The sequence below is a fragment of the Sarcophilus harrisii genome, chromosome 6 (genome assembly GCF_902635505.1).
Source record: "Sarcophilus harrisii chromosome 6, mSarHar1.11, whole genome shotgun sequence".
Taxonomy (NCBI): domain Eukaryota; kingdom Metazoa; phylum Chordata; class Mammalia; order Dasyuromorphia; family Dasyuridae; genus Sarcophilus; species Sarcophilus harrisii.
Genome location: NC_045431.1, coordinates 198,802,247 through 198,828,764, shown reverse-complemented (window position 1 = coordinate 198,828,764; position 26,518 = coordinate 198,802,247). Strand labels below are relative to the sequence as shown.

The 26,518-nt window shown below is 40.3% G+C and overlaps 1 protein-coding gene across 14 annotated transcripts in view; it reads right to left on the bottom strand.

Moving 5' to 3' along the window:
- Window positions 1–26,518, bottom strand: part of SOX6 (SRY-box transcription factor 6) — a 633,323-nt gene that overhangs the window by 38,727 nt on the left and 568,078 nt on the right. For all 14 annotated transcript variants that reach the window (XM_031942052.1, XM_031942057.1, XM_023506259.2 and 11 more), the window contains one exon: window positions 3,169–3,277. In XM_031942052.1, coding sequence (XP_031797912.1) covers window positions 3,169–3,277 — 109 coding nt within the window. The remainder of the gene's footprint in view (window positions 1–3,168; window positions 3,278–26,518) is intronic.

Sequence of the window (26,518 nt, the reverse complement as noted above, 5' to 3'; positions counted from 1 at the left end):
CAGTGGGTGACACATGCTGCTATATTTAGGAGAAGGGAAATGGGCCGCTCCAAGCAAGGTCACAAGAATTTTGCCCTCCAAAAACCCAGGCGCTGGCTTTGGGGAGAAAGGGCATGGACACAGAGCAGAGACCACTTGGGGGACCTCCCAGACAGCCATACTTTTATTGTACTTGGCTTATTAAAAGATTAAAAGATTGTTTTTCATGATGGGAAGTGTCCGGAAGCTTGTCTTTACTGTCCATGCACTGATTCTTGATCAAAGCAACTGAGACCACCCACCAGATTCTCCCCACATTGCTGAGAAGCAACTGGATCTATTTATGCCCACTTTCCAGATTAGAGCCGGGGTGAGGAGAGGTGAACAGCACAGGCCCTGTGTTTCTGCAGGACGTGGCTTTAGAGCCAGGAAGAGAATGCGAGTCTCCATGGCTACCAAGCCTGTGCCCAATGGAGCAGATCCCAAGCATCCCATGGAACTGCCAGCCAGGCACATATTGGGGATGGAGTGTGACACAGGGAGTCAGGGAATCTCCAAGTTCAAATATTACCTCTAACATTCACTAGCTTCCTGAGGAAGTCAAACTCGCTGAGCCTCAGTTTCCTTATCTGTAAAATGGAGAATCTAGCATCAACCTGGAACGGTTATTGTGAGAATCAAGGGAGACAGTGTCTTCAGGGCCACTTCACTTATAAAGCACCTTTTGAGGCAGCCATGAAATTTCCTGGCCTCAGAGTCGAGTCCTGGGCTCATGTTCTGCCTCTGACACATACTCACTGCTTAATCTTGGGCAAGTCAATGAACTTCTCGCTGCTCTAAGACTGTCAGCTGCGGGGCAGGCACCAAACTGCATAGATAGAAGCGTCTCCTTATGAGGGGGTCCCTCTGCCAATGCCCCCAAAGGGCTATAAAATGCATAAGCTAATGCATAGTAACCTGCAAAGGTGATCCTCGCTTGAGATGCTTCCTCTGGATGATACAGGCTCATGAGACACCTTTCATAAGAAGAGATCATACTCTCCATATCAGTTTTCCACTTCACATACACACACACACACACACACACACACACACACACACACACATTTCACACACACCATTTCAACTTCTAGAATAAAACTTGCACCCCACCCTTGCTCCCACCCTAGATAAGGCCCTTATTTCTTCTCACTCAGTCAGTCTTTTAAGGATTGGCTTATTTTTTCTGCTTCCATCCTTTCCCCTCTATATTGATCATGTGCCTCCCTAACTAAAACCTTCAGCAACTCACCTTTACCTATTAAATAAAGGATAAACCTTTCGTCCAGGCATTTGATGTCCCCTCCAACTTGGCTGCAATCTCTCTGCATAGTCCTATTTCATGCCATTCCCTTTCGTTTCTTTTATATTCTGAACACATTGAGTTATTCTCTTCCACCTCTGCCCAGCCTCTGCTCTGTGTCTGAGATGTAGCTAGCAATGTTTGCATCCAGGGCAGCACAAATCATGCATGGGGTCAGGACTGTCAAATTAACTTTTGAAGGGGGGGGGCACTTGTTCCCATGAATAAGAGGGGGGTGATGACCAGGCTTTTGTTCTGTTTTGTGGGAGAGAATAGAAATATCTTCATTCTCTGGGAGCTTCATATTTTTACAAATTTTTCTTGCTAGCTGGGTGCTATTGTTTCTACACAATTTAAAGATTACAAATGCCATCAGGAGTCTCAAAATTTGGACCCCATTTCCTACTCTAGTTACAGCTTTCCTCCATACCTTTGCTCCTACTAAGTTCTCCATCCCTGGAATGGTTTCCTCTCCTATTGAGTCTCCTCCTATTGAAACAGAACCTTTGTTTTTAAGACCCTGATCAGATGGCACCTCCTCCTTAGTATCTTCCCAGCCCCTTCTCCCCCTCAAAAAAAAAAAAAAAAAAAAACAACTGGTGAAAGTGATCTCTTTCTCGTTGAGCTCTCCTCCCTTGCATCAGAGTTGTTGATGCAGTTGTCCTTCCCAAATTAGAATGGAAGCTCCTTGAGAACAGGACTTGTGCCATATCTATCTTTGTATCTTCAAGGCCTGACACAAGCCCCTGACTATGGCAGTTGCTTAATAAATGTTGAATTGAAAACAACCAAATATTTCCCAATCAGTGAAGATGTGCCTGGGACTGTAACCAAATCCTGCCACCTTAAGAGTGGGCCGCTTCCTGGAAACTTCCTCCTGATCCCCAGCAACACTATCTGGGCACTTCTGCTTTGGCTCCTGGGCTGGTGTCCGAGCACCGTCCAGCAGTTCTGTCTGATTCTGAGGCTGCTGAGAAATGTTTCAGGCCATAGAAACCATGCTGCGGTTTAAAGGGGGTGAAGGAGGGCCAGGTTCTCTCCCTTTAGGCTAAAGGAGGAATTCTGTTTGGGGCCAGAGACAGGAGTGAGTATTGTGTTACACTGAAAAGAACAAATTAATCTTCTCTGACTGGTGGGAGGGTTTTGGCCAAAGGAGAGGTTAACGGGAAAACCAGCCAGGTCTCTACGATGATGACACAGTCAATAAGCAGGCAGCATTGCTCCTTAAATATTGAACCAAACCATAAATCGTGCCCGTCCCCAGGAAGCAGGGCCAGGGCCACTGTTTGGGGTTCAAACACACCAGAAGGACCTGCATCTCATGACAAAAGTTTGGGGTGAAGGCCCGGGCTGTCAAGCAGGCAGACCTTCTTTTTCCATTGCGGTTCTCAGAAGCTGTCAGTATTAGGCTGAGCAAACCAGCTCTCTGGACTGAGCAGAGATGGACAAACTGCTACAAACCACTAGCCTGGTTCTTAAAGAACAGCTTTGCTTGGTCCAGCCATTTTTTATTCAGAGTCTGAATCACTTTTGCACATTTTTTCTTGGAAGAACAAACAAAATTTTCTGCCCTAGGATGGAGATGGGGGAACTTCATTAAAACACCTCCAAAGGACACAAAGGGTACCAGCAAGGTCCCCCTGGAGATAGAGCTCTGCAGGGAAGCCCCAGTTGTTTTCTTCATCACCATCACCACCACCACCACCACAATCTTCCTATACCCACCATTCATCCCACCCAGCAATAAAAAGGGACAAGATCCAGCTGAGAGTTCCCATGAAAGTCACTCCTAGCCTACTGATCCCACACAACTTTAACATTTTAGGAACCCCATAGCAGCGACTCACCCTCTGCATCTTCGGGTCGGGTCAGATCAATGACTCCTGGGCCCAGTTTCCCATCCTCATTTGATTTCCCCGTTAACTGGGGGCCCAGATTCTCAAAGTGTGTTCTCTCCTAAAAGAAAGAAGAAAACCCAGTAAGCTTATATCAGACTTAGGAACAGCCATATTTTCTCCCACTTTCCTTCTTTTCTTGTTCAGTAGATGGAAAGCACAGATTTTGAACCACTGGCTATGACTAACTCCTGCTCTGGAAAGCTTGGAATCCGGTGCAGCTACTTCCGGCCTGTTTGGCACAGGGGCCACATTAAGGACAGCTCAGGTAATGGCCAGAAAGCACAGCCAGGAGCTTTGTGGGCTCTGGACTGCACGGCTTCTCTCTCTGTTGGCTTTCCCCCCTTCAACGAAAAGAAATCCAATCAGCCTCTTTCAGCCTCAAATGCAGAACTTGAAAGAGCAATTCCTATTAAAACACACTGCGATGTTTAATGGGAGAGGCGTTTTTTGCCATTTAGAGATCACAGTTTGCATTTGTACTCCTGAGGAAATACAAGTCTGAATTTTATGCAAGAGGCTTTCAAAGACAAATATTTCAAAGGAGGAATAGCAGATGACAGCATTGTCGGTACTATTATTTTGCCTAGAAGTTTGAACTGAGCCTCTACAGGAAGTGAATAAGAGACCACTGCTCCTAGCAAAGCAGGGGACCCGGGAGAGTTCAGACCTGCATGGGACCTGCCAATACAGGAGGAAAAAGGAAAGAAAGGCAGTTTACTTGTTAACCCAGTTCTTCAAAGGAGTCCTCAAGGCCTAGGAGCTCTGAGGGGCCAATGGGCCGGGGCTACACCCTGGGACTCCCGGCAGCAGCCCTCCCTGCATATCAGTGGCAAAGTGTTCAGTGGTTATTACTAATTTAGCATTCTTGTTTGCAGGGGCAGAAGAAGTCCTGTTTTCCCCAGCACCCCACTCCCCTCAGTCTTGTTGCTTCTTTGGACTAAAACTTGGCATTACGTTGCACTTGTGAATGAACGAAACCTTGCGGTGCATTACTATGAAACAATATTAAATGTCATGTCAGCTTGAATTTAGAGACATGAAATACCAGCTCCTAGCTCCACACCGGCCCAGCTTCTGCATGTTCTTCCTAATGTATTATGCAGCCCCGGAGTGCCGATTGCTGTTCAGTCTATTGTTCAGTGACCTAGTTCCGTACTGAGCCTTGCTAGGCATTCGATGGAAACACTCTGAGTTTTCTCTTCATCGAGATGTTTAGAAACTTGGAAATATCCTTAAAGAGCAAACATACAATTACTTGATAGCTGCTGTGTCTCATTTGTACAGTCTCAATACGTTTGTGCTTTCTAATATGATTATTTTTTGAATATCATTATATTTCTATAATTAATTCCCATCAGTCAAATTGTGCAGGAAGCTTTCCCCGTTCCCCTCAGCACAGAATATGTTTAAATTGTCACTGAAGGAAGACACAGCGCAAACCTGCCTCTATAAACCCTCCTTCGCTGGAGAATTTCTAGGTGGTCAAGTTGTCCTGGAATTGTTGTGGTTGGGAAATCATGGCCGCCAAACAATGGTGACCCTTAATTTTTCCAGCTAAGGTCAAGGTGGAGGAGGAAGACTGAAGCAGGCATGGGATAGCTTTCCTAGATATGACACGTGGTAAAAGGGTGACTGAGACCAAGAGTACAATGCTAAGTCTGAAATCTGGTGATATCTTCCTTTATAAAAATACAACTGTGCATGGATGGCTAAGTGTGCAAGGCCTCCCAGCCTCCATGCAAAATAAAATAACATACAGCACATGTAAACAGCCAAACATTATATATATATAAGTCATGGTGACAATCATTACCAACATCTCAGTGTTCAGGTGCTAAGGCTTGGATTTGCAGCAGGGGAAAGGGGAAAAAAAAATTAAAGTAACCATAAGCAGCAGGAAAGGAAAATATTCAACCTTTTTATCACATTGTTTCTCATCGCAAACATTTGCATTTGAATGCTTTCTCCCACGTTAAATGCAAAAGGGGTTCTGCCGTGACACCTGCAATCTTCTTGGCAGAACAACCTCTGCCGCGTTTTTGCAAGGGGGGAGAACAACTTTCTACTCTGAAAATCAACAGACTGTGCTACCCATCAATATGCATATTTCAAGTATCTTTCAGTCAGTCATTCTCTTTGATTTTACCAGGAAATATTCTCCGTTAAAAAAATAAAATAAAATAAGTTCCTGAAAGAATATCAATATTTTGACAAGGAAGGAGAAGAGGGAAAATTACATGCCATGGTGTGTAAAATCCTAAGACAACAAAACTTACATGATGATAATATCTTTTCTTTAAAAAAAAAAAAAAAAAGTGCTCTCACAATTCAGTCTGTTTTTAATCATAACCAAAAAAAAAAAAAAAAAAAAATTGGGAGTCACCATTCACCAACATGAGCACATATACACATGTGTATGTTTCTTCTTATTAAGTGCGTTTGAAATCATTCATTTCTCTCACTTCATTCAAAACAAATTCTCCTGTAGGGTACCTTTCTCATAAAATAGCAATATTTTGGCCAAAAAAATAATCCCACAAAGCTATTTTTCAATATGGAAAAAAATAAATCACAAATGAGATGGTTTTGACCAGTGTACAATGTTTCATATTTTTTCAATATTAATACTCTCCCTCCTGCCTCTGAGGCTACAGAAAGAGACCCTGGAGCTCTGCCCTGACAGAGAAGACAGACATTCATTCGGCCCTGTTTCAAAGAACAGTGGAGAACACTTCTTTGTAGAGCACCCGGTCACTGGAAGAGAATACGTATCTGACTCTGGGCAGCTGAGCTAAGCCAAGCTTTCTCTGGTGGAGTTGGATACCAAGTCTCATAAATAGTGGATATGGCCACAGATGCAGAAAGATTTCCATTCCACAACATGTCAACTTTGGGATCTATCGAGGAAGATTCTGCCAACAGGAGAACATGTAGACCGCGTGTGGCAAACCGTTAGCTCACCCCCATTTTCTTGCCACCCTGGAAGCTCTCATCAGGCAACGACATTCATAGAAAATTTGAAAATGGCGATGATGCTTCATTGATAATTTCATCCTGTCCCCCCTTCTCCTTAACTCCCCCCCAGAATAAACACCCCGGCTTCTGCCTGGCAGCGGAATGTTCATTTTTACGTGCTGGGCCGTGATTAGACACTTATTTATGCATTGTCAGTCACAAACATGCAGGCAACATAAAAGTTATGGAAAAAAATTAAAGTCGGCTCCGCTGTGTTGGTAGGCCTGTTGGCTCTCTAAGTGCTTTGAAATTGTGATGTATGAGGTAGATGTTGCATATTAAATAAAGATATTTAAATGATAAAGCCCCCTTTAGTGAGAGCTGATGAATGTTAAACGTTACAGGCCACAAGCCAGTTGCATCCATCATCTTCACGGATTATTCCAGCCAATGCTGGGCTGGCTCAGTGATGACAGATAGACTGTTACATTATTATCCCTGATTTCCAGAGTCACTGAACAAACCATTCAAGCCCTTGGGCATTATTTTTAACTTTGCATGAAATTAGCAACTTTTCCCCCTCACTTTGGAGGCAGCCAAGGCTTGCGATCAACTTGGCCTCTGATCGGGGTACAGGGAAAGCCTGGGTCTGGGACAGTCGGGAATCATGGGGGGAGGGAGAGCTGGTATTCTCCGACAAAGGCAGGCAACTTCCTGTGACTGGCAACAAATGTAAAATTGTGATCTTGGGGAAAGAAAAGCCATGAACCAGTAAGCACACAATAATGGCTTTTCTTTGCACTTAGATAAAAGCTGAATTTTTGATGCGCACAGTATATTTTAATAAAATTTTATATACTATGTTTTATACACTTATTGGCTATTCCATAATAATGTGTGTGCTAACAGTAAAATTGCTCTTAAATTTATGTGTGTTATTTATATGTTCCCACGTAACAATGCTTTTTGTTGTAAAAAAATATTCTGTTTATTAATGTAACTTTACAGCCCCTGCATCTGAGATCCGTGGTAAATTAATGACATTTTTATTATTTTATAGAGTCATTAAATTTTTACTGATCACTCCATCAAACCAAGGCAATAAAGACTATAATGTAAACTGGGACACTTAGATCAAGGGAGCAGGAAGACATTCCATATAGGCTGAAGCAAACGGCTGGCTATAAATGATATTTATATCATCTTTAAGCATGGGAGAATACTTGGATAAGTTTGGCAAAACTGTTTCAGGAGTAGAGTGGATGCTGTGCTTAAATAACAGTTTACTTGCCAGCAAGACAGGCTTTTTTCAAACCATATGCAGGAAGATGACTGATTGCGGCCATCTTCCAAAGAACAATAAATGGAATGGAATCGTACACTGGGCACCCCTCCCTGCTGGATTACCCAGTGTGATCAGGCTCTACCCAGGCTTCAAATGATTTCCGCATGCTCCCCTCTTCTTCGTCTGAAACTGATGCTGAAAATGTCAGACACTTTGAATATCCTTTAAGAAAAAAAAAATTTAAATGATTTTTACAAATAAATCTACTTAATTTAAGCCCAGGTAGTTGGACAATGATGTAATTGTTCTGGGTTTCAAGAGTCTTGTTTCAGAGGCAGTTAGCAACATTTTTTTCTTCTAAAAAGCCAGTTTCCAAATATTGACTTAATACAGGTCATTCACAGAAGCCACAGAACAAATACCCAAAGAGCCAAAGGGGCAGTTTATATACATACAAAAATGTATACATAATCGTATATATCTGTATATCTACATGTGCTGCAGATAATATTCTAGTTACAATGGGTACAAATAATTATCTCATGTTGTCTTCACATGTAAAATATATATAATTAGGTTACTCTACACTAACTGTTCTAAATCAACCCATATGTGAGCTATTAGTTAATTACCATCTATATTCTGTTTATATAGAGGAGACAGTAAACAAAAACTGCTGGTCTCTGGTACTCGCCAACCTAAAATATGCAATATGCTTTGTGAGATTTGTACAGGCTTTTTATGTAAATTCATGGGAATTTGGGGTTTAAGTTCCAAAATTCAACTGTAAGATTTAACAAATCTGTATATCAAAAGTGAAGTTTGCATAAACATGAGAGCTGAGATGTCATTCAACTCTCTCATTTTATAGATGGAGAAACTGAGGCTTAGAGAGAGGAAGGAAATAGAATCCTGATTTCCTGACCCTCTTTCAATTTTTTTTCCCTCCTATATCATGAGATCTGGAATAAAGGATAATAATACTATATCCCTGCTATATTCTGGTAGCAGAAGTATCTGAAAGAACTAGAGAAAAATTATATGGCTAATCTCAATGGAAATTCACAAATCCCTTTGAAATATTGAGATGTCATTTATTTTCCTATCTTCAGGAATTACTCCTATGTATGTCCTCTCCCCTAGATTCCTCTTTGAACATTTTCCCGATGGTTTAGCATCAGAAAGTGTGGCAAAGTGGAGAGATAGCTAGCTTTGGAATTAAATCCATTTGGGGTCCAGGTCTGCCTCTGACATATACTGGATGCATGGCCCTGAATTTCTCTATTGTGGGCAATTCTATAGATTCTAAGTTGCAGGAGGAGGTGGCAGCCTACATTGAACAGAGCAATTTCTTGCTAGGAACTCCCTCATCAATGAAATCACAGGCCCAACCCCTGTTGCTCTTCTTAACTGTCATCTCCAGTACCAGCTAACATCCTCTCAAAATCAAACTAATCTATCCCAGGCCAATTACAAATTTCCAACTTCCCTTTCTTGTTCAAAGGTAATCCACACATTCTTATTCCCCATTCTTGTTTTTGTCCTTTCTTTTCTAATGACTATATCAATATAACTATTTTCCTTTTGCAATCCTATGCATTTTGTTTTATATATTTAAAAATGTTATTCTGAGGAAGAGTTCATAGACTCCACTAGATTATGAAGAGATGACATAAGAAAGAGGTGAAGAACCCTGGTCTTTGAGAGATCTTTGCAGCCTTTCTCCCTTCCAACTAGTCATCAAGCTAGACTATTCAGCTAGTCATCAAGTTCTCTTAGAAATTTACTCTCTATTTCCACTGACACCACTCACACTTTCATGGCCATGCATCTAAATTATAAAAACTTCCTAGTATCCTTTCAGTCTCCTGAATCTCTCCACTTCAAGACACTGTATTCTGTCAGATCTTTCTTAGGCACTGCTCTAAGAGTTTCACTTGCCACCCAAAAATAAAATAAAACAAAAAACTTTAAATAATTGCCTATTTCCCATTGGGTCAAGGGCAAACTTCCCTAACTGGCTGAATTTCAAGGCCCTTCATAAATTCAGCCCACTCTAACTTATCCAAACCGATAGAAATTAGGATCTGCCAATCATTAGAAATGTGCTCATCACTATGTTACTATAACTCCAGATTTAAGCATGGTGCATTTGCATATGACTCCTCACTGATAAATTACAAATATGTCAAGTACATGGTACAAGAGAATGATAAGATGCCAGGAGCAGAAAAAAACTACCATTTGAACACTTTCATTTTATAGAGAAATATAATAAAGTCCAAAGATGTGAGATGATTTGTCTGAGATCCCACAGGTAGAAAGCAAAAGATCCAGGTCTAAAATCCAAGTTGTCTGATGCCCAGTTTAATGTTCTGTCCACTTGACTATCGTTTTCTTTTCTCCTCCTATGCCATCATTCTCATTTTTGAATGGTCTTTCCCCACCATACATCTCATTCAAGACCAAGACCATGGATGACTTTCTTCATGAAGCTATCAGGCTGCTCCAGTCCACATCAACTTTTCCTTTCTCTGATTTTTCATGGCAATTTATGAATCTTTATTATACCATTTAGTCTTAAATTTATACTGTCTCATGGTGTTCCTTATGATTATAATTATATTTCTGGATGACAATCTCCTTGAGGGCAGCAACAATGTCTTCTTGTATGTCTGCATCTGTTCCCACGGTATATCCTTTAGAACTGACTACATGGTGGGAACAAAGAAAATAGATCCTTTGAGAAAAGAAATCATTCCTGTGTCACTTTATGTGTGGGTATCTGATAAGTCACCATGGTAGACTGTACAATACATATCATTCCTGCTACTGACCCTTGCCATATGAGCCTAGGCAAGTCATTCAACCTCTTGGTGCCCACTCAGTACTCTAAAATGGAGAATGATTAGAGTCCTTCACTTAGAAAGATCTGAGTTCAAATCCCAACTCTGACACCAGTCCTCTATGGGGGGTCCTCAAACTACATCCCGTGGGGTAAATGTGGCAGCTGAGGACGTTTATCCCCCTCACCCAGGGCTATGAAGTTTCTTTATTTAAAGGCCCAGAAAACAAAGTTTTTGTTTTTACTATAGTCTGGTCCTCCAACAGTCTGAGGGACAATGAACTGGCCCCCTATTTAAAAAGTTTGAGGACCCCTTAGAGTCTAAGCTCTTACAAGATCATTCTACCCCTTTAAGACTCAATCCCTTCATATAAATGAAGGGTTTGGACTAGACAGTCTCTAAGGTGTCTTCTAGATAGCTCTGTGATTTGTGTAATTAGTGAGAAGTTCCATGTCAGAGGATCCTCTAACTCTGAAGAAATCACAGACAAATAGATACAAAGACAGAGACACAGGAATAGACACAATCACAGACACAGATATGGTCACAGATATATAGACAGTCATAGACACAGACATAGACATAGACATAGTCACACACAGACAAACCCAGAATCTTCTACTTACTCTGTACCAGAGCCAGGATTTAACTCAGTCTCTCCCTGGTCCTACAACTTATTTCTCTCTACCACATGATTCTGCTTCCTACCATAATCCAGGAAATAGGTATAATAATGCTTTTGCTGTTTCCCTCACAAGGTAAAGTAATCACCTGGGGATTGTAGAGACAGTAGGCCAGTATCACCAAATCCATCACCACAGAACAAAGAGAGGTTTGAGGGAACATGTAACTTTATAGATAAAGAAACTGATGTCCCTAGTCCCCTGAAGTACCCAAGCTCCCATAGATAATAAGAGAAATTACCAGGACAAAAAGCCAAGTTTCTTCAATCTTTTCTAGAACTACATGATGCTTTCCTCCTGAGAGCTAAGGAAAGTTCTGAGTAGGATTACACAACTGCTTTCCCTATTATGTAACTGCTGCTCTGTGCAGATATCCTGTACACATGGGGCAAATACCTTTCCCTTAGTCTTGGTTGAACTGAGACTTGAAAGATCCTCACAGAAAATGAAGGCAAGTGACGTTTGTTTCTTTCTTTTTTTGTTATAGAAATCTATCTTTTTTTTCCTTAATAACATTTTTCCAATAAAGAAAAGTAAAGTAAACAAAGTTTTCAACATTCATCTTTGTAAGACTTTTTGAGTTCTAAATCTTTCTCCCTTTCTCCTTCACCTCCCCATAATATCTCAAGACAGCAAGAAATCTGATATAGGTTATACATGTACAATCATGTTAAACATATTTCCACATTAGTTTTGTTGTGAAAGAAGAATCAGAACAAAAGGGAAAAACCATGAAAAATGAAAAAAAAATAAAAATATTATGCTTTGATCTGCATTTAGACTCCCTAGTTCTTTCTCTGGATATGGATAGTATTTTCCATCATGAGTCCCTTGGAATTATCTTGGATCATAAGTCTCATTTCTTGAATATTCTTCTGGAATACTAAGACCTGATAAAAAAAAAGCATAGCTTCCCTTGGTATTCTAGCACAATCTTGCATAGAAAAGTCAGCCAGACACTTTTTATAATACTGGAACTGACCAACAACTCCTTACATTCATATAACTGTTATAAATGTTACAACACCCATTTACTCAAGATAGACCCATAGGATAGATAGTACAAATATGAATGATGCAAAAAATGGACCCATTTTAGAAATTAAGAAACTGAGATTCTTATTCATTAATTGATTTGCCCATGAATACAGAGTTAATTGCTACTAAGTAAAGTAGAATTTAAACCCAGACTTCCTGGCTCCAAATATATCACCACTAAGCACCTCTCATGTCCCTCTAGATTCCTCCTTACTTTTCCCTCCTCCCTGGCTTTGTACAGGCTGTCCACCATGTTTGAAAGGCTATCCTTCCTTTCCTCTACTTTTTGAAACCCATCATTGCAAGGTTCAGCTTCAATGACCTCTCTTCTCTAAGGCCTTTTCTGATTTCCTGGAGCTTTGGAATCCTCTTTCTACCAAAGTCACTTGCATATATTTTATAGTATACATATGTGCACATATTGTTTCTCCCCAAGGATGTAAGCTCATTGAGAACAATAGCTTTTTCATTTTTATCTTTAATATCACCAGTGCCTAGCACAGTGCCTGCCATATCACATGTGCATTAATTGATTTTTTTTGGCCCATTAGTTGCCTCTAACTTTTTGTGACTCGATTTTGAGGTTTTCTAGCAAAGATAATGGAATGGTTGGACACTTCCTTTTCCAGCTCATTTTACAGATGAGGAAACTGGATTAAGTGACTTGCTCAGGATCACACAGATAGTAAGTATCTGAGACTGGATTTGAAGTCAGATCCTCCTGACTACAGAACTAGTATTCCATTCATTGTATTTAATTGTTGTTGTATTTAATTAGATATTGAATTTAATTGATTTCCAAATTAGAAAAGCATTCCAAAATTCTAAATGTTTCCCACAGCATTCATGGGACTCTCCATCAACCCCACCAAGGTCACCCTCAGTAATTAGTCACTACCCAAGAAAAGCCAAATCACAAAGCAGCAATAGTCCTGAACAAATCTGTGTGACACCAATGGGCACTATAAGGCTCAAAAAGTACTGAATCAAATTACATTCATCAGGAATAGGGTACTTACTGAACTCCCTGAACTAAATGTCTCTGTTCATATGGTTTTAATATAGTTTTTAACCAATTGTAAGGTTATTTATAAGTTTGCAACTCCCCAGTAGTTAGAGTTATGAAGCGTTCAGACTTAAGCATAACCAGTTGTGTGGTCGGCAGACTACTACTTTCATGCGGTTTCCAACTCTTAATAGAGCACAAAGGCATGATACAGAGCTGTCTCTGAACACGTCCTTATTCACTGCTTGACTCAGTTACAAATTTATAGAAAATCCTCTGGTAAAATGATATAGAATACCACCAAAAATCAACATACCATTAAAAATTATAAAACCTATTTGAGTGAATTGATATAAATGATTAATAATACCTTATCATTTTTGCTCTGAGCACAAAAACAAGGGGACTGGAACAACACCCAAAGCAAAAATATTTATTCAATGTGATCACCTTGGATAATTGTTTTGCCAAAATCTGGCAACTAAGTTTCAGATAACAGAACTTTAAAAAATATATACATTAAGCCATATATTACTATATGCATAGCATATAATATAACAAGCATAATATGCATAATTTAAAATGTAATTTAATTTAAACATGATTTTATTTAAAATAATCACTTATTTGTATTTTTGAAAAAGGAAAAAAAGCCTAAAGATTTGTTACCAGTAGTACTGATTATCAAATCAATTAAATTAGCATTTATAAAGCATCTACTATGTGCTAGGCATTGGACTAAGTGCCGAGGATATAAAGAAAAACAAAAACAATCTTACTCTGTTGGAGTTCATAGTCTCATTATGATGGAAACATATCTTTGTATAAACAAGATGAGAGAGAGATAATGAGAGATAGAGAGGCGCACAGCGAGAGATGGAGTCAGAGACAGGGAGAGGGAGAGGGGAGGGTCAGGAAAGGATGGAGGGAAGGAAAGGAAGGAGGAAAGGAAGGAAAAGAAGGAAAGGAAGGAAAGAAAAATGAAAGGAAGGAAGAAAGGAAGGAAGGAAGGAAGGAAGGAAAGAAGGAAGAAAGGAAGGGAGGGAGGAAGAGAGAAAGGGAGGGATAGAGCAAGAGAGAGAAAAAAAAGAAAGAAAGAAAGAAAGAAAGAAAAGAAAAAGAAAGAAAGAAAGAAGAAAAAGGAAAGAAAGAAGAAAGAAAGAAAAGAAAGAAGAAAGAAACAAAGAAAAAAGAAAGAAACAAAGAAAGAAAGAAAGAAAGGAGAGAGTAATGTAAAAAGTGAGAGAGACTAGGATTTATTGCAGATAATTTCAGAGGGGAGGCTCTAAGATTAAGGGGAATTAGAAAAGCTTCTTGCAGAAATTGGGATTTTAATTGAAACTTGAAAGAAGCCAAAAGTAGATTGGAGTACCACAATAGAAAGAGAAGAGAGACAGAATTTCAAATGGCATCTCTGTCAGTGTGATTGGGATAGTGGGCCAGAGGCAGAGGGGTGGGGTGTCTAGTGTTCCTGAGTAGCTTTCTCTGTATGTGAACATGGGGAAGCCATTTGTATTGGGCTGGCTTTTGAGATGCCTGAGGTTTAATACCAAAAGAACCCAGGTGGGTTTTGGCCGTGTAACTATGTTACAAGGTTGACAACAGTGTGTTCTTGACACCACCATCTGAGCCCCTCCCTAGTCTCCTAGGAATACTTGGATTGGAGACTATAGGACCCTGACGACTCCCAGTCTGGTTCTCTCTCCATGACATCAGCCTGATGTTTTGAAGCAAATTTGACTGGCTCATTCTCTCCCTCCCACACAACAGCAACACTGGCAGAAATCACTTTGCCATGGCATTTTTTAAAGCCTCTGTGCAATTATTCATCTTCTCAAGGAAAATGTTAGAAAGTAATCTGTCTGTCATACAGGCTTGCCAAACTATGGTCACACTTCTTCGCCAAAACATATTTGTTTGCTACCTCTGAAATTTTAAATGCAAAGACATTGGGGAATCTTCTGGAGGAAACCAAATAGTCAGAAAATGTGCAAATTAGAAGGGATTTCAGAACAGAGAGCATATCATGTCAAATCAGGGAGAGGTCTTGGAAATCACTTTCTGTGGCCCCGTGCTTGCACAGACATAGGTTTCGCCCAAAAGTGGGATTCTGGAACATTAAAAAAAAAAAAAAAGAACAAATAAGGTACAAAATGGGAGGTCTGCTCAGAGGAACAGTGTATTTTCTGAAGAACTCAAAAATAAGAGCTTCTTAATGAAAGAATACTGATCTCAGAAAGTAAATGGCAAAATTATCTCAGAAAGTGAGTAAAAGCAACATAATTCTTGTCCACTTGCCTTGCTCAGGGAGGCAAAACTGGAAAGAGAAGGACAACTATATCAACAGATGTCTGAATGGTCAAAGGATCTGCATGCCTTGGGCAGGGTGGGATGTCTTAGCAAAGAACTAAGAGAATGGAAAAAGTGCTTAACTTGACTGGCATGGGTTCTTGATCGAGGTTTAAGGGAAAGAGAACTGCAGGAAAAAGGGAAGGGGGAAAGAAATATGTTTTACCTGTCATGAAAAGCAAGAGAAAAATCTGCAAAGGAGAAAAGAGGGAGGTAAAATACATGAGAAAAAGAAAATAAAGGAGACAGGAAGAACAGGAGTCTAGAGAAAGCAACAGAATAAAAAAAGAAGGGCAAGATGATAAAAAAAGAGGAAAGAAATAAGAGGAAATGAAGGGGATAGGGAAGGAAAGAGAGAGAGAAAGGAAAAAAAGAAAAGGAAAGAGAAAATGGTTAAAAGGAAGGAAGAAGAAAAGAAGGGAGAGAAAAGAATGAGGTAACAATAGAGCCACTAAATTCACAAGTCAAAAATTAACTCCATGAGGACTAAAGTTATTCCTCCTCACTGCTTTTGAAGAAAACATTACAAAAGTTCAAGGAAGTCAAATATGAATTCTCAAATGAAAAACTGGATTTGCTTCTGAGTCCCATTATTGTAACCTATTTGAGGGCAAAGTCTTTTTTTTTTACCCCCTTTTTGTCTCCAGGGCTTAGCACAGTATCTGGCACATAATAGGTCCTTAGTAAATGTTTGTTGATTGATTGAAGTCTATAATAACATTTTTTAAAATGTCATTTTCAAATTGGAAATTGTTACTAAAATTGGAAAACTATTTTAAGGACAAAGAAAGGATACCTATGGGTCACCTGAATATTGTAGAAAAAGAGATGGGTATTCCAGTATCAGTAATCTCACCCAGGACAAAAGACAGAGTGCCCAACTGTGGTGATATGTGTTAATTGTATGGTTCTCCAAAGATGTGGGAGAACTGATATCAATGACTGTATAATTACCATTACTTCCAACAGAGTTAACATGTAGTTACTCTGTTGTTACCACCAAATAACATGCAATTAAGTGGTGTCACTCTGCACGCCAGACTAAATAAGACACAGATTAAAAATCTCCTCACCAGAACCAGGATCCACTGTACCTCGGAAAGATGCTTTACAACAGTATCGTCGGGTTCCCAGAAAAATGACTTACAATGACTTGTGAGTCAGAGAAGAGGGACTTACAGAGCTTCATGTCACAAGAGAAACAGTCAGACTGAAGCAAAAAGGAAAATATTCAACGGGACAAAAAACAGAAATGCATGTTCTGTGAGAAAATGTCTAATTGCAAAAGAAGAATTAAGGGATCTTCTTCCCGCTGTTCTTCCAATTGTGATTCCCTGAAGCATTTTTGGGTCTTAGGTTATATTTCTTTCACAAAAAATCTCAGTTATCTGCTTAAAGACTAAACTCAGAAATCATCTTGCTTTTTACTGGGAGTGAATAATTTTCCAAATAAAATGTACAGTATAAATATGGGGGAGGGAGAAGAGAGAAAGGAGGGAGGCTAACCTAGAATTAAACTCCTTATTCAAAAGGACAAAGGATGCTATGGCTCAACTTCAAAAAGTTCCTTTCCCTTTTGGACTGCAGCAAGAATATAGGCAAGCAGAGTGCACCCACTCATGCACATGTGCAGCAAGGGCCCAGGCGAGCGGGCATGGGTGTGTGTTCTTGTGCCTGGAGGTGGAGCAGGGCGCGTCTGTGCCAGATGCGCTTCCAGGTTTAATTAGAACACAGTTGAAAATGGCCAAGTGCAACGTTATGAAGCTGATTAGCAGACAAAGGAAAAGTAGCTGTGTTTAAAATATAGCTCCAGTGTATCTGCTATATCTGGTTCAAACATCTGGGCTTCCAATTATTGACTGAACTCATGTGTAAGAGTTATTTGAGTATATTGTAAACGGCTGGAGTGGAGCAGGGATTGGCAAATTGCTTTGTCAAATATATGTAGGACTACACTTCCTAAAATGTTAAGCAATGTAGCAAGAAATGCGAGGAAATTGTTTCCCTTAATGAATTTGTAAAAATGATAAGGATGTTAATCAGTGAATGTCAAAAGAATAGGAAAATTAAGGCATCAGGTGATAAGTTGAAAGAAAACCCCATTCTACTTCATATTTTTAATTAGGAGATTAACAACTAGGGTTGACTTAGAGCTGTGTGGCTTATGTGCAAAAATCAGAGCGACACAAAATTAAAAGATGAGTGAGAGGAATTCTTTGTCCAGGTCTCACTCTCATGTCTGTCCTGGACTTGAACAACCATCAGACATGTATATCTCTGATCTCTGCCTCTGGGTTCCCAGCCTGGGGAAGTCTCTTTAATCACCTCCTAAACTGCTTGACCCTTGAGCTCCCCTAGAGTGTAAACCTCTGCCCCTACAGTCAGGACCAAGCTTTCTGTTTTCCTGGGCTGGCACTCCGGGCCTCAAGATGCCTGCCTTTCCATTTGCCATGTTTGCCTCTGTTCAATCCAAGGTTCCTTTGTCCCGCTCTGAGGGAAAGCAAACATATCAAGAGAGATGACAACAGAACAATGCTTGGAACATCGTGACGGCGTGCTATTTCCCCTTGTTCCCACATCGCTGCCATGTTCTTCTGATTATTTCAGCCTCAAGAAAATGTGCTGATTACCCTGTGTGTTAGGCAACACTGCCAGGCCCACGGATCTCATATCAGAGCTAGTGTGAGTACATTATGCATGTGATGTAAATGAGCGATGTACTCTCCACACATCACCCCGTTTGTCATCAGCTGGCTAGCCAGTGAGCAGAGAGATGTCAGGAGGCAAATGAACATTTGTACCCCTGCCTGTGGTGGAGAGGGTAAAAATCACCGGTCCTTCCTGAAAAATCCTCAATAGCAAAAGGACTTGGAAACTGGTCCTCTCATCGGGAAAGTGGGGTAGACCCTGCTCTGATTTTTAGATCATATTAGAGGGAGCCTTTATTGTCCCCTGTGTTTGTAGGTTGCCCATTGAGATGCAGTGTGCATTACAAGATGCAAAAGTATGCATAGCTTGAGCAGAGAATTTATTTCTCAGGAACTCAGGAATTAATCTTCTCCTTTTATTCTCAGCAAAGAAGTTAAACAACCAGGTGGTGCTGAGGCTGGAACAGAACTCCTGACTGGACCCAGAAAACAACAATAAGACAAATTTGGTCTCCTCAGGCAGGATCTGGATGCTCAGAATTGGAAAAGTATTCCCCCAGATCCAGATTTGGGGTTCCCAAAGGCTGTGCCTCCACGTCACTAATCCAAGTTTAACCTACAGAATGAGAAACAATGGCACTATCTTCTGTGGTGCTATCATATGTTCTCTACCCTCTCTGACCAGAAAGCTACATCTGACATCCTGGGAACCCATCCGCCTATTCTAAATTCAGAACAGCAGCACTGCCCCCTTGGCCCCCAAACAAGAGAATGGAAAGGCCAATATATTCAGCTAACAGAGTCTCTGAACACCAGATTATCTAACAAGTTAACTGATAAGTGAATTAGCAGTTTAAGTTGGAGGGGGGAACATAAAAGAAATCACCAGGACAAATTGCTTGCTATGTGAATATTATTACATTGGCTATTTCATAAACTCTTACATAATACATTGGGATGCTTTTTAGATTAATTAGTGACTGAAAGGGTTAAGCTTCTGGGTGAAGCAATCACTATTAAAATCAGCTAGAGGGACAAATCATAAAAGTCTAAAATTTCAGAGGGAAAAGGGTCTTCAAAGGATAGTTAATCCAACCTCTTAAGCCCCAGTGCAACAATATGTGTGATTGGCACCCCCTAAAAAAAAAAAAAAGCACAAATTCTAACAGAGAGCAACTTTTCCATTCTAGAAAGGGCAATGAAGACTCTGTTTTTCCATTGGTCAAACCTCACAACCTGCCAACATCTCTCTCTTATGACAAGAAGCTGACTTTCTTTAGGAAGTCGTGGACAGTGGGCAGAAAGCAGAGATGGGGAGAAGACTTCCCAGGCTAGCCTTGGGCTGATCTGCATTGGAGTGAGTGCACATGAAAATCTCTAATTGGCGAGTCTTGCGGGTTTCACTCTTTTATTGGTAATATGACAAGAAGGACTGTATGAGGCGGCTGCTTGGACCAAAGAAATGAGACAAGTCTTAATATAAACAAGATGATATATTTAGGAACCGTTCTGTCTGAAAGGCAAGTTTTCTGCCTGCCGATTCTGAAAGCCATCTGACAGAGCCGAAAGGCTGGGCCTCAGCCCCTACCTCTTCCAAGATTCATTTGCCCATTGTACTAAACACAGGCACACCGTTTGCATTCTAGATAAATGGGTTTGACGGCAAGCCTCATTCTTTAGTATGATTCTTACTAGGAGATAAATCAATATTTAATATCCCCTTGAACATCGCCCATAGATAATTTTGTACCTTTTCTTCATTCCATTAAGTTACCTTAAAAAAAATTTATATAAGCTTTCAGAAATGACTTCTGAAAAAACCAGTGGTCAGAAGCTGCCTGCGATTCATTAACGCAGACAGAGGGTGTTTGGATCCCGCCGCATTGTGCTGATCAGTAAATCCATCTACGTTTAGCTAATTCTCAATCCTCAGCTAATTCTTAGAGGGAAAATAGATGCTTCCTATAAACCCCAGAGATCTATGGTACAACAGGCCTGATTTACTCAAAATAGACTTCCTTTCCACATCCTCTCCTTCCCACTACCACCCACAAAGATGATAAACAAGGAATTGTCTTATTTATGAAAAGACTGTGGCATGTGTCTTATTCACTCAGCAGGCCCCAGGGAGTGGAGAACAGCCAGTTGTGAGGGAAATCTGAGGCAGGGCACACACACACATCCCCAAGGCCTGCAGGACCCAGAGGCTCTGCCTGGCCCCGTGCTCACCTCATGCCGACAAACACAGGGCCTCTATGTCTGTCAATCACATTTGCTCACTCCTCACAAGCATTCCGAAGGACTAAAGTTGGTATCCCCATTTTACCAGTAGTAAAAGTGGGACAGAAAACATGATTAAATTTGGCCTCTGAACATCAAGCCAGACCAAAAGATTATCTACGAGGATTTTAGACATTCTATAGATTTTCACCTAAGTCTTACGGGGGAAATCCTTCAATTGTGTCAGCTGGTAAATTCCACTCCCATTTTTAAACTCCACTTGATTTTATCAGGACTAAGGGACATGACAAGTTAAATCAATCAATCAATTGACAAATACTCAATCATATATATCTAGTATTTGCAGTCCTGTGACAGGCACAGGAATATAAGACAGAGAATGAAACAATCCCTACTCACAATGAGCTTGCATTCAAATGTCAAAAAGAACATACAGAGCGTAAGTATAAAATACCCAAACTAATTAAATATTAGGAAGTTTGGGAGAGGCCATTAGCGATTGAGGGTATCTGGAAAGACTTCAAGCAGAAGATGGTTTCTGAACTGCCTCTTTAATATAAGAGAGGAACATACTATGGCAGAGGTAAAGAGGAAATGTATTCTGAGCATGGGGGATGGCCAGGGAAAAGACAGGAGACAAGAGATGTATTTGTCATGTGTGAGGATCAGAGAAGTACATTTAATGAGCTCCACTTTCTTCAAAAGATTGGGGATGGGGGAAGCAGTTCTCAGTCATGGGACCAGCAGCTTTTTTTTTCAGATCTTAGATCTCAAGTATCTGCTCCATTAACCAAGCCAAGAGTGCTCTGGAAGCATGCAGGTATAACAGCTGGCTACCCCTTTGGAGAGCGGAACAATGACTAAAGGTTGCTTGCCTGAGATCAGACAGGTACTAAGTGGCAGAGCCAAGAGTCAGATCTTCAATGAACCCACATGGAAAATAATGATGACTCACCTTTCTACAGATAGAATTCTTTCCCCGGCAGCCCTATGGGACAGACAGGATAATTACTGTTCTGCCCATTTTAAAGCAGAGGAAGCTAATATTCAGAGAATTGAGATGACTTGCCAGAATCTGACCCTGGATCTCCTAATATTCTCTCTCTCTCTCATTCTTTCTCTCCTCCCACCAAACACACGGTTTCCCCTCCTGTGAACATATACAGTCTCCCTTCTTTAACATCTGTCTGTCCTTCTTGATCACCATCTCTCTCTCTCTCTCTCTCTCTCTCTCTCTCTCACACACACACACACACACACACACACACACACACACACATACACATACACACAGACTCTCACACACTCACATCCTGCATAGTCCACAAGCTGTAACAATTTAATGAAGGAGATTGCTAAAGGATGGAGTAGCCAGAAGAGCCTTCAAGGAGGGCCAAGCTAGACCTTAAAAGACTGGGAGGATGACATTTTAGGCAAGGGGAAGAGATGAGTAAGGGGGTGTAACAATAAGCACAGTGTCCTTGTAGTACAGTGAGAATACTAACCTTCCTGGAACCAAGGGCAACCTTAAAACAAAATTTAATTAACAAATATTTATAGCAGCCAATGCTCCCTTGCCCACATATTATCTTGCTATGCTGCCAATCACTAAACATCTGTGCCACCTAGAGGCTGCCCCCATAGCAAAGGTGAGAGTCACTCATCAGGATCTTCTGTGTTTCTTGGAGCAATGGACTAAATAGCCCCAAACTAAAACTTCCTGAAAGTTTTTTTTTTGTCCATGTAAAAGGCCAATGTGATATAGAGTACAGAGCTCAAAATCATCAGAATTCAAAATCCAGTCTCTCCCATTTATTAGTTGTGCAATTATGGGGAAGTAAATTCTCTGGTGTTCAATTTCTACATCAGAAAAGTAAAGAAAACGAAAGCTGACCTGCCTTCCATGTGGATGAAAGTACATATGGTAATATCTATCCCCATAGTTTGTTGTGAGAATCAAATGGTACAATCTACACAGTTTTATAAACTTTAAATATGTCAACTAGAAATCTGTTAGATTGTAAACACCCTGAGGTTAAGGACTATTTCATTTTTTGTCTTCGAACCCCCACATAGTAAGTAGTTAATAAGTGCTTATTGATTAATTGGATCCAATGTAAATATTGTGAAAGAACCATCCTCTGGACCAAGGCAGTTAACCAAGCACTGAAAGTTCTTCATACCTTTGGAATCTATCAATCTTATCTTCTATTTACCCCTTGCCTAATCAATTTCATCATAGCTCCTTGAATGTGCTTTATTCATTCTGTTTCTACTCTCTGTCTCTCTCTCTCTCTCTCTCTCTCTCTCTCTGTCTCTCTCTCTCTGTCTCTCTCTCTGTCTCTCTCTCTCTCTCTCTCTCTCTCTCTCTCTCTCTCTCATATATATATATATATATATATATATTTTTTTTTTTTTTTTTTTGCTGAGGCAATTGGAGTTAAATGACTTGTCCAGGGTCCCACAGCTAGCAAGTGTTAAGTGTCTGAGATCAAATTTGAACTCAGGTCCTCCTGACTTCATGGTTAGTGCTCTATCCACTGTGCCCCCTCTCCTTATACTTTTGCAAATAACACTGCCCTTGACTGGAAAGCTCTCATTCCCTTTCCCCCTCCACTTGGCTGTATCATACTCATCCCTCAAGTCTACCACACCACATTCTATGGCAATCACTACCCACTTCAAACTTCTGTACCATAACAAGTTCATATTTTTACAACCCTTCAAGATTTACAAAGCACTTTCCCCAAAGAGTCTTCCCTATAGGGTCAGTCATACAAGTATTTTTCTTTCTAATAACTCTGCTTATAGGATCAAAGAAATGAAAACTGAGGGTATGTCCATTGGTTATGGAATGACTGAACAAATTATAGTATATGTAAGTATGGATTAATATCTTACTTTAAGAAATGAGACTGATGATTTCAGAGAAATCCAGAACTCTTATACAAACTGATACAGAACCAAGAGAATAATTTAAGTGATAATAACATTGCAAAGTCAAAAAACTTTAAAAGATTTATGTACTCTCATCCATACAATGACCGACCATGATTCCAGGGGATCAATGATGAATGCCACCTGTCTCTTGACAGAAAGGTGCTGGACTCAAGATGCCGAATGAGACAAATATATTTGGACATGGACAATGTGAGAATTTTTTTGCTTCACCTTGCATGTTTTCACCAAAATTTTTGTCTTTTCTTTTTTCACAGATGGGTGAAAGTAAAGAAAGAATCTTATTTTTAATTTAAAAATATTTTAAATTTTAAAGTATTACCATCTTCCCCTTTTATAATTGAAGAAAATGAGGCTTACAGAGGTGATTTGCCCAGAGTCATACAACTAATTTTTGTCAGACTCAAGATTCAAATCCATATCTCCAGATTATAGGCCCCACATTCTTTCCACTCTGCAACACTGACTCTCCTTTATTATCTGTATCTTTCAGGGGCACTTTCACCACGTGATATTGTGTCTCAAAGACATGGGGTTTAACTTTACAATTAGATTGTAAGCCCTTCTAATTCAAGACCTGTGCTTTACATGTTACTGGACCTCCAGAACCTGTAAGGCCACTCTAAGCAATAGTGATTTATTAATGATGACAATGGACATCCTATATGCCTGGTCCTGAGAAGGTTATATGAGTGGAAGCAGCAACACTGGAGCCAAGGGGAGGACTTGGGTTTTTTCCCAGAAGGTAGCTTAAGTCACTGCATGGATCTGGGAAAAGTCATTTTGCCTCATTTGAATCAACATCCCCTGCCTTCGAATGAAAATAACCATATTCTTCCTACTAATCTCCTTTGCAGGGTATTATTAGGATTAAAAAGATCATGTTCCTAGCAGATTTTAAACTACACAGAGTCTAAGTACTTGCATCATGGATAACATTGTACTGCCTGGAAAAGAATCACATGGGCTCCTATGTCTCTAGAAAATAGAAAGTGTATAACAAACTGACTTTATTTTAAAACCTAGCATTTCATTCCACTGAATTATCTCTGTATTATACAATTGCCATTAATCTTCTGATCCGATGAGCTCATGTATGTAAAGTCAGTCAGTCATCCAGCTTTTATTAGGCGATGTGTGTCAGGCACTGTGATAAATGATACAAAGAAATAAAAAAGCGAGGTAACAGAGAAAGAAAATAACCACCACCAAAATAGTGCCGATGCCTGCCCTCGGGGAGCACCCAGCCTAATAGGGTAAACAGTATGCAAGTAACTGTATACAATAGAAGGAAGGCACTTAGATTAAGGAAGCCTAGAAAAGCATGGGGATGAGATGGAATGGCATGTACAAGAACAGTAAGGAGGCCCCATTATCATAAATTTTAAAATGCTATAAACATAAATGTGTGGTACATGTATATGTATATGTGTGTTTCTGGATAGTCAGTTGTTATTCTTTACCAACACATTCTTGGATATAATTATTATGCCCAATTTACAGTGGGGAAATTGAGGATAAGTAATCTGTAGCGATAGAACAAGGAATGAACATCCCTACATCCTGACCTGACTTCCTCAATTTGGGTTTTGTTGCTTTTCTTTTGAGGAAAATCCTGGGGCTTTTTTCCTTATGATGGTGGCGGGGAGAGAGAGAGAGATGCAGCCAAAGAGTAAGCAACTTTGATGAAAAGGATCTCCTACTATCTGGGGAGATGGAGAGCTGTGGCCCCAGGGGAAATGTATTTTAAAAGATGCCCTTTGTGGCATCTCAGGATTGATGCTGCTGATCTCACTAATAATAAGGTGGAAAGAGCTTAGAGGGCTTTCAGAAATAAATACAAGAGGGTAATCCCTCGATAAAGGGCTGTCCCTTGTGGGGCAGAAAGCATTTAGGGGGCCTTAATCTTATTCATGAGCATCTAAAGATTCTGACTGCAATGCAGTGTAATTCTGGCAAAGAGCTGACAATAGCATATGTGTGATGATTGGAGCCAGGTTAGCTTAGAAGGGAAAGGGAAGGTATAGTCTGGGCCATCAATGGGGCCAGGAGCCAGGTCCTAACTCCAAGCCTCCCAGAGAGGATGCCAAGTATCCACAGAGTAACACATTCATCCCACGGCCTGCATGGAAAAGTGACCACATAACAAAATCTCATGCCTAGCTATGGAAATGTAGAGAATAATGTATGTCCCACCCCAAGCCAAACTGGATTTGGTCAGCCAAACATGCTAGCAGTACTAGACCATCAGGTAAGAAAGAAACATTTTTTGATCCCTCTAAAAAGTAGGATTCTCCACAGTTTAATTGTGCTTGTAAATCTAATAAGTTTTAGCAGCTCTGCTAGTCATCAAATTACCTTTTTAAAAGCAGCAAGATTGAAATTAAGCGACTTGTGCCAGAATGCCCAGAAATTCAATGACTGAGCAGAAAGTATATTCTCCCGCATCCCAGAGCATCCCTGAGTCCCAAACAAAGGTTTTGGGTTAAGTCCATGCAAAGCAAGATTATCACTGATAAATGAAGCCCCTGAGGCTGGAGATCACACAGCAAGCTGGACTACACCTCCTCCTTCTGCAGATCTTGTTTTAGGATCATAAGGGAGCACCTGGATTCAGAAGAGCACCTGTAACTTTGGTTGACAGACTTTGTTTTTCTAAGGAGCCTAAAAAGGTAAATTTTTCCTACACCCTGGGGCAGCATAACATAGAATGGACATGAGGTCTAGGTCAAAGAATTCTCCGTCCTAATCCTGATTTATATCCTGACAACAATTTCCTGTATGTTTCTGGACAAGTTCCTTTCCCTCCTAAACTGAGGATGCTGGACTACTACATGGTCTCTAGGGTTCCTTTAAGCTCAGACCTCTTTTGCTTCTATTTAGATTTGGTTTTGGAGGCTGGGTGATCTCTTTTACAATTATAACTGTAGCTAGCAATGCTTTACCTGTGGCAAGTGACAAAAAACACAGGTGAAGGGTTAGGATGAGGAGGATTTGGGGATAAGCAAAAAGAAAATCATCTGAAATATAATTTCTTGGAGGAAAAAAAATGTATGGTGGGTCACCAGGAGGCTGCTGCTGAGGGAGATTTCCTGGTATATAACCACTGAGGGGAAGAACTCTGGAGCTTCCTAACTAATAGTTGTACTAGCTTTGTATTAAACTAAGTTGTTTTGTTTTGTTGAAAATTTTCAGACTTTTGTCTCCCTCTAAATTTTGGTGCCCTAGGAAAATGTCCCAGTTGCCCTATCCTAGTTATGGCTTTTATTAAAATCAGGAATCTGTATAAA